The sequence below is a fragment of the Brassica oleracea genome, chromosome C1, assembly GCF_000695525.1.
Source record: "Brassica oleracea var. oleracea cultivar TO1000 chromosome C1, BOL, whole genome shotgun sequence".
Classification (NCBI taxonomy): Eukaryota; Viridiplantae; Streptophyta; class Magnoliopsida; order Brassicales; family Brassicaceae; genus Brassica; species Brassica oleracea.
Window position 1 is genome coordinate 29,758,556 of NC_027748.1, and position 6,922 is coordinate 29,765,477.

Genomic DNA, 6,922 nt, shown 5'->3' on the forward strand with positions numbered 1-6,922 from the left:
ATTGAAGTTACAACGCCAATCACGATGCATTGTGATAACCAGGCTGCTATACACATTGCTAGCAACTCAGTCTTCCATGAAAGGACCAAACATATAGAGGTAGATTGCCACAAAGTGATACAAGCCGTGGAGCAGAAGATCATATTGCCGTGCTACACAAGGAGTGAAGATCAGCTAGCTGATATCTTCACCAAGGCAGCAAGCACTAAGGTATGTGAGTCCATTCATCCAAAATTGGGACTCATAGACCTATCATGTCAATGATCTCTCCTTCATGAAATGTTCTACTCTTTTTTCTTGACTTGGGTTTTCTCCCATAGGGTTTTACCTAGTTGAGGTTTTAATGAGGGAATACTTCATGGCTTCCAAGATTGACTTGTTCCACATGGTCAAGCTTGAGGGGGAGTGTTGACATGAAGCAGAATTAAGCAGCTAGACTTGAGAATTAAGCAGCCAGACTTGAGAATTAAGCTGCCAGACTTGAGAATTAAGCTGCCAGACTTTATAAGGTTTTATAAGGCTTTATAAGGGTTTTATAAGCTCGATTTTATTGAAGAGAAGAAGAAGAGAGAAAAATATATTTTATTATATTGTGTACTGAGGTCACTTGTTTTTAAATACTTGTACCCAGATCCACAATTAAATTAAGGAAACTATTCTCTCCTTCTTTCTCTTACATCTTGAGATCTACTTTCTCTCTCTCTATGTTCTTCATGTTCTTCATTCTCCATAAATAAACTCTCAATAATTCTCTCATTCTAACATGAGGTGTTTTGCCCTCTTTTAATGGAATCCATTTTCGATTTGAACAATGACACTTTGAGAATACTAAGACAGTATATTTTTCTAAACCTCTCTGATGATAATCAAACGACCTGTAATTTTACATAGCATGTGTAAACAACCTTCCTCTTTTAAAGGTTTTCATAGTAGTATGATATTTGAAGTATCGATAACCAAAAAATGTGGGTATTAGCGATGTGCTTTATGTTAGGGGTCGAGATATCATCTCTTCATGTGTCCCTATGATTACACATTCTGGCCAGACATAAGCTCATGATTACTTGGCAACAATCTTTACTCCGGACTCCGGACTGGTAATCAATACTATGCACCGCTATATTGCAGGTTAAACTACATCATGATTCGTTTATGTTTTCAAGTAACATTTTACTATATGTGCAAGGAACGTAACGTAAGACGACCTCACACGAAAAAACTAAAAAAAAATTCCATCCAAAACAAAATTGTACGGGATCATACAAGCTAAAGGTACTCCTCGCCGATGGTTCGGGGTTCGCCAATCGTAGAGTAGCGGCTTCTGTGTCTATTCGCGTAGATAGTTCTTTGAAATTTGAAAATTACTATGTTTTTGCTCCATTTCTAGTTTGGTTAACTAGTAATAGAGAACTATTATTTATTTATTTCCCACATTTGTAGATCATTTTTTGCTAAATAAATTTTAATTTTCAACTAAAAACATAGCATGTATCATGTAAATACGTTATCAGCTAAACATAGTAGGTATGTTATGCAGCTGTGTGTTAAGATGTATATCTTTTGAAAACAAATTGTATCTTATTCATTATGTATATATGTTAATTAAACAAGCTTAATGAATCATCTTGATCACAGATTGGTATACATAATACATATTAGTACACAGACATAAGTGTTGTTTCTTAGCTACTGATATAATCATCTGCATCATCAAGACCCACCCAACTCATGAAAGCAAATAGAAACTCTCTAAAACCCACTTTCCCTTTTCTTCCCCAATCCATTTCTTCTGCACCGCACAAACAAAACAAAAACCATAGGCGAGATATAATCCAAATGAGTAATCAACACATTTCATCTGAACAAAAGCATAGACAAGAGACTGTTACGTACCGAATCTCATGTTGGTGACATGTTTAGGAGATATCTCTAGCGGATAGTCTTCATTATTTAATCTCTTTATCACATCAGCCTTGTTCAGTTTCCCTTTACCATCTTTGTCCAAAAACAAGAACACTTCTACTATCGGATCAAATATAGATTCAACCATCTTCGGACCCATCTCACTCGATTCCTCCTAAGAAACACAACAACAAAATTTAGTTACGCTCAATAGCTAAAACATTAAATCTATCAATCATCACATGTCTTGATTATTACCGAGCTAGATTGAGAGGAAGGTTTAGCTAGAAGATAAATGAGACAAAGAAGGACTATAAACTCATTGAACTGTATCCCTTTGCTTCCATCAACATCACACCATCCGTATAAACCTTTCACTTCTTCTTCCGACAAACTCATCAGCTCCAGTTCCACTAAGCATTTCTTCAGCTCTTCCATATCGATTGTCCCGTTTCCATCGCTATCTGTGGATACCCATGAACCAAAATGTTACAAAAAAAAAAAAAAAACTCCAAACCGGTGGAATCTTGAAAGGTAAACTCTAGAAAACGTTACCATAGGATTCGAAGACGGTTCTGATCTTTCTTAATCCTTCTCTTAGCTTAGGAAACTTCATGATCACCGAATCAATGGACTTTAAACTCCGATGTCCCGGATAATATCTCCGGCTCTCCACCATTTTTCGTGCGAGCTTAGCATCAAGCTCAGCATACTTCTTGTTGCTCCCCGAGCTAACGCAGCAGCAGAGCATGCTTCCTACGAGGTTTTTGTATTATAGAAGTACGTGTTAAACCAAATAAACATTAAAAGTTGTTAGAAATTATGGAAAAGAAAAACAAGAACTCACTCATGTTAATTGTGATGTTCGATGCAAAAGTTGTACGAGAGGGACAAGGCGTAGCAGATTAAGTAAAGCATAAAGAATCATGAGGAAAGGCATTACGTATAGAAGCAAAGTAAAAGACTCAACCAACCTTTTGTGACACTTTGATCATTTCAATGTGTTTTTTTAATGATTATCATTATCTTATTTGTTTCTTTATAGTTTTTGCCTCCAACCCCTTTCAATTGAAATTTTGATGACAAGGCTTCAACACTAAAGCTTCAACATCAAATATATACATAAGTAGGCTAAGCTGAAATGTTGAAGAAAAGTTTTGTATCCAATAATACAATCCCACCCACACCTCTCAAATCAAGTAAAGAAGGGTTAAATCTTATCTCTACCTTCGTCCCCAAGTTGATATCTTCGGTCCCTAAACTTTCTTTATCCAATGGTACTACTACTAGGCATAATCCACCCTGCTTCATAGCCTAGGCCTACATCGTCTCCGCGAAGCCGCTTCTTCATCGATGCAGCAGAAAGCGAGCTCCCATTGGTGTTGGAAGTCAGAGAGCTTTCAACTGAACAGTTGGTTGTGATGTTGTTTTTGGTGTCTACTGCTACTGCAAGCTCGGACACAGATGGCATCATCATCATCTTTGTTGTATCGAAGAACGGGACTGCTGTTCCTTGAGAGCTGTTGGACACTTTGATGGCTAGCTCTGAGAGCTCTTCCCTAGCTGCCTCGAGCCCAACAAAAGCAGCAGCTTGGTCGTCAAAGGCCTTGCAAGCTTTCTCAAGAATCGATTGTAGGTACTTTCCTTGTGCCTCTATCCTCAGCTGGAGTCTCCGCTGTACCTGCCCATGCTAAAATATCAATCAAAAGGTTTGAACTTTAACAACATTGCAAAAACGCCAACAAAAGTTATGTTTGGGTCTCAAGGTCATATTTGTTCAGTCTTATTGGGCTGGGCAAATAAACCGAATCCGAAAAATCTGAACCAAACCCGATAAAAATAATCCGAACAGATCCGAACCCAACCACATAAAAATAATATCTGAAACCGAAACTATTTCGGGTTCAACCGGATCTTGGACAAATATCTAAACCCGAACCGAACCTGAACAAGCCCAACCCAAATTTTTATAATATTCGAATGGTGCTGAAATTCATTAACCCGAAAACGCCAAACCCAAATGAACCCGAACTGAACTCCAATTGCCCAGCCCTACTTATTAGGTAGAGCAGATGGAAACAGGGATCACTCACTGTTCATTTCTAAAGCCAAGAAAGAAAAGAAAATTGGTAATAACCACATCCTAATTTTGGATTGTACTCTGGTTAATGTGATTGCAGCACTCAGAGTAGAACATTTTTGTGGTTCAAAAAGTACAACAAGAGAAGTGAAGGAAACTAACCTCCAATTGCTCGTGCAGCCTTCTTTGGACTTCCATCTGAGCGCGCAGAGCTTCCGTGACTTGGTAACCCCTGGGCTCGCAAGCAAATAAAGAGGTTCATAAAATTGTAAGAGTAGCCAGCAGAAAACAGTAGGGATATATATCAAGTGTAACCGTACTCGTTCTGCTCCTGCGCTGCCATTCTCAGTGATGACGATGAAGATGAACCTGTGTCCTGACTCTCCCCAGCACAAGAAGCTGGAGCATCGAGTTCACAGAATCAGTGGAATTCACGAGATGTGGACATACAACTGAGATTTCAGCAAAACAAGTTTCCTAGCTAGATGTTACTCTTTGTTTTCTCTTTTCAAAATCAAGTTTTTTTTTTTTTTTTTTTGATTTCACAATCAGTTTTGAGACCAGAGTAGTTTACTTATATACTTTCTGACACCACCAGTGAGAAAACAACAGTATCCCTTGTGCCTTACACATTATATAGGTCTAACAAACGAGGATCCAAATGTGAAACAAAGAGCGAAGACAAAAAGAGATATATAGACCAAGAAGAAAAACAAAAAGGTCAACTGAAAAGATTACATTACCATCCTTGGAGTTGTCAGTTGAATCTTTGCAAGCTTGCCTCCCTAGCCGGAATTTCTATCGGGCAAAACAGAACACATACAAAGGCGAGAAGCATAACACCATCAAACATGGGAAGCTATACTGTGAAAGCTGAACTTCAGTCTACAAGTCTTAAAAATTCTAGCAAATCTAAGGTGTTGTTGATGTATATCATTAACGAAATATCTCTGTGAGCAGTTTATTTGAAACCACAGAATCAAAGGGAAACGAAGAATAGAGAAACCTGGAGATGTGATTTGAGGTGGTAGAGGGTGAGGCCTTTCACTCCCATTGTTCTCATGATTGTTTTGGGCGTCGCTTCTATAAAAGATGAACAGGCATAGAGTCAGAAACGTCTCCATTAACAAGTGTCAAGAAAAAAAAAAAAAAAAACAAAAACAAAAACAAAAACAAAAACCAAAATTTCAAAGTTTTTTTTATAAAACAAAATTTCAAAGTTGATACTGACACTGCTTAAATTACTATAATTCTAAAAAGGAAACAAATTTACAGACTGCAGCATATCTTCCTATTTGTAAAGATCTAGTTTTTTTTATAAAACAAAATTTCAAAGTTGATACTGACACTGCTTAAATTACTATAATTCTAAAAAGGAAACAAATTTACAGACTGCAGCATATCTTCCTATTTGTAAAGATCTTGCAAGACACAGATTCAAGTCTTAAAAAACAATAATGAGCAAAGAGAGCACAGTAAAAAAAAAACAACCTTTCACTCAGCTCACATTTCATTAAGACAATATCCAAAACAATTAAAAATAACAAAACTAGAGGGGGAAGACGGAACATAAACAGTAGATAAGAACTCACTGTCGGGACCTCCGAGCTGCGTGACGGCGTCAACGAACCTCTCATGGAGCTCCGCGGTCCACCGGAGACGGGGTTTGGGGTCAGTGGTTAAGACCAAACAGGCGTCTCCCGGAAGATTAGTACCGTCAAGGGGTCCATGGTGGTCACCGCCGTCGAGAGGAAGCGAGCGAATCGCCGAGTACATTTTTCCCAGTTCCCCCTAAAGAAAGAAAGTTGAGAGAGAAGAGATTTGGGTGGTATGGAGATTGTGAGAAATCGGATCCGGGTCAGGCTCCGGGTTTTATGACAGCGAAGTGACGGGTGGATAAATTTGGACGTACACTCTCTCTCTCCGAGATGCGTGAACATAGAGGGAACATGTTGTTATTCTATTTTATAATGAGTTTGTCCCCAGAGCTACTTTCGTTCATATATTAATTTAATCATCATTTTTATATTGCTTACACCCTTTATTTCATTTAATTAATTAGTAATCATCATTTTATATACCCACAATGGGTTTTGGTGAAAACCGGAGAGGCTGGATTCAGAAATGCATTAGATCAGTCGCATACTCAAGCCTTCGGTAACGAATGGAGACATCTGAGTGCGGATTTCGAGTGCGGATTTTCTGAAAACCGCAATCTGCCACCAATCAGTCAATTTTCTTACAAACTGCGTTTTTGTTAAGAAAAAAATAAAAAGCTGTTTGCGGATTTTGAAAGGCATATATTTACTACAAAACCACAGTCCGTTGTCCAACACCACTTTACCAGCGTATTTTCAAAATCCGCACTCAACACAGTAAAATATCTATTCTATTAAAAGAGAATCATTCTGAAAAAATCTACTTATGAAAGGTTGTTAGACCATTTCATTTACTAGCAATATATTTGGTCTTACCATAATATTTGACTAACAATATCTAACCTAAAATTTCTCTAACAATAATTTATTACACCACATCTTTTTGAACATGACAAAGTTATATAACAAATAAAATTTTATTTATTAGACCATATCACACTACAATGATATACACAATATAGTTTTTATACTTTATTATACTCTTTTCTAAACATACAATATAGTTTATATACTTTATTACACTCTTTTCTAAACATCTGTATAGTTCCAAATATTTACAAAATCAAATTTAATACAAACACTTTAACAAACCATATATAAAAAAATAAAACTATATATTTTACGTTAAATTATTTTTTTATAGTTTAAAATAAAATTTGTTATTTAATACAAGATTAAAAATTATTAAAAAATTTACAAATCTATACTACTAAATTAGCCAAAATCAACCAAGTAAATCTTAAGGCTCACAAGTTCAACAAATGTAACTCTTATAAAATGC

General features: G+C 36.7%; 2 protein-coding genes across 4 annotated transcripts; both read right to left on the minus strand.

The window, feature by feature from the left end:
- Window positions 1–1,562: 1,562 nt before the first annotated feature.
- On the minus strand, window positions 1,563–2,939 carry LOC106311713 (probable calcium-binding protein CML22). 2 transcript variants are annotated; one of them, XM_013749013.1, is made up of 5 exons: window positions 2,750–2,939; window positions 2,458–2,658; window positions 2,161–2,366; window positions 1,894–2,077; window positions 1,563–1,789 (listed from the first exon to the last, which is right to left on the minus strand). In XM_013749013.1, the coding sequence occupies exons 1-5, from the start codon at window positions 2,751–2,753 to the stop codon at window positions 1,683–1,685; spliced, it is 702 nt and encodes a 233-aa protein (XP_013604467.1). In that variant the 5' UTR covers window positions 2,754–2,939; the 3' UTR covers window positions 1,563–1,682. The 2 variants fall into 2 exon arrangements, with proteins under 2 accessions (XP_013604467.1, XP_013604539.1); XM_013749085.1 differs by having other exon boundaries at window positions 1,607–1,786.
- A 60-nt stretch (window positions 2,940–2,999) lies between these two features.
- On the minus strand, window positions 3,000–5,928 carry LOC106311571 (myb family transcription factor APL-like). Of its 2 annotated transcripts, none has more exons than XM_013748821.1 (6): window positions 5,575–5,928; window positions 4,989–5,065; window positions 4,726–4,780; window positions 4,303–4,381; window positions 4,145–4,214; window positions 3,000–3,592 (listed from the first exon to the last, which is right to left on the minus strand). In XM_013748821.1, the coding sequence occupies exons 1-6, from the start codon at window positions 5,756–5,758 to the stop codon at window positions 3,170–3,172; spliced, it is 888 nt and encodes a 295-aa protein (XP_013604275.1). In that variant the 5' UTR covers window positions 5,759–5,928; the 3' UTR covers window positions 3,000–3,169. The 2 variants fall into 2 exon arrangements, with proteins under 2 accessions (XP_013604275.1, XP_013604348.1); XM_013748894.1 differs by having other exon boundaries at window positions 3,000–3,583; window positions 5,575–5,926.
- Window positions 5,929–6,922: the final 994 nt, after the last annotated feature.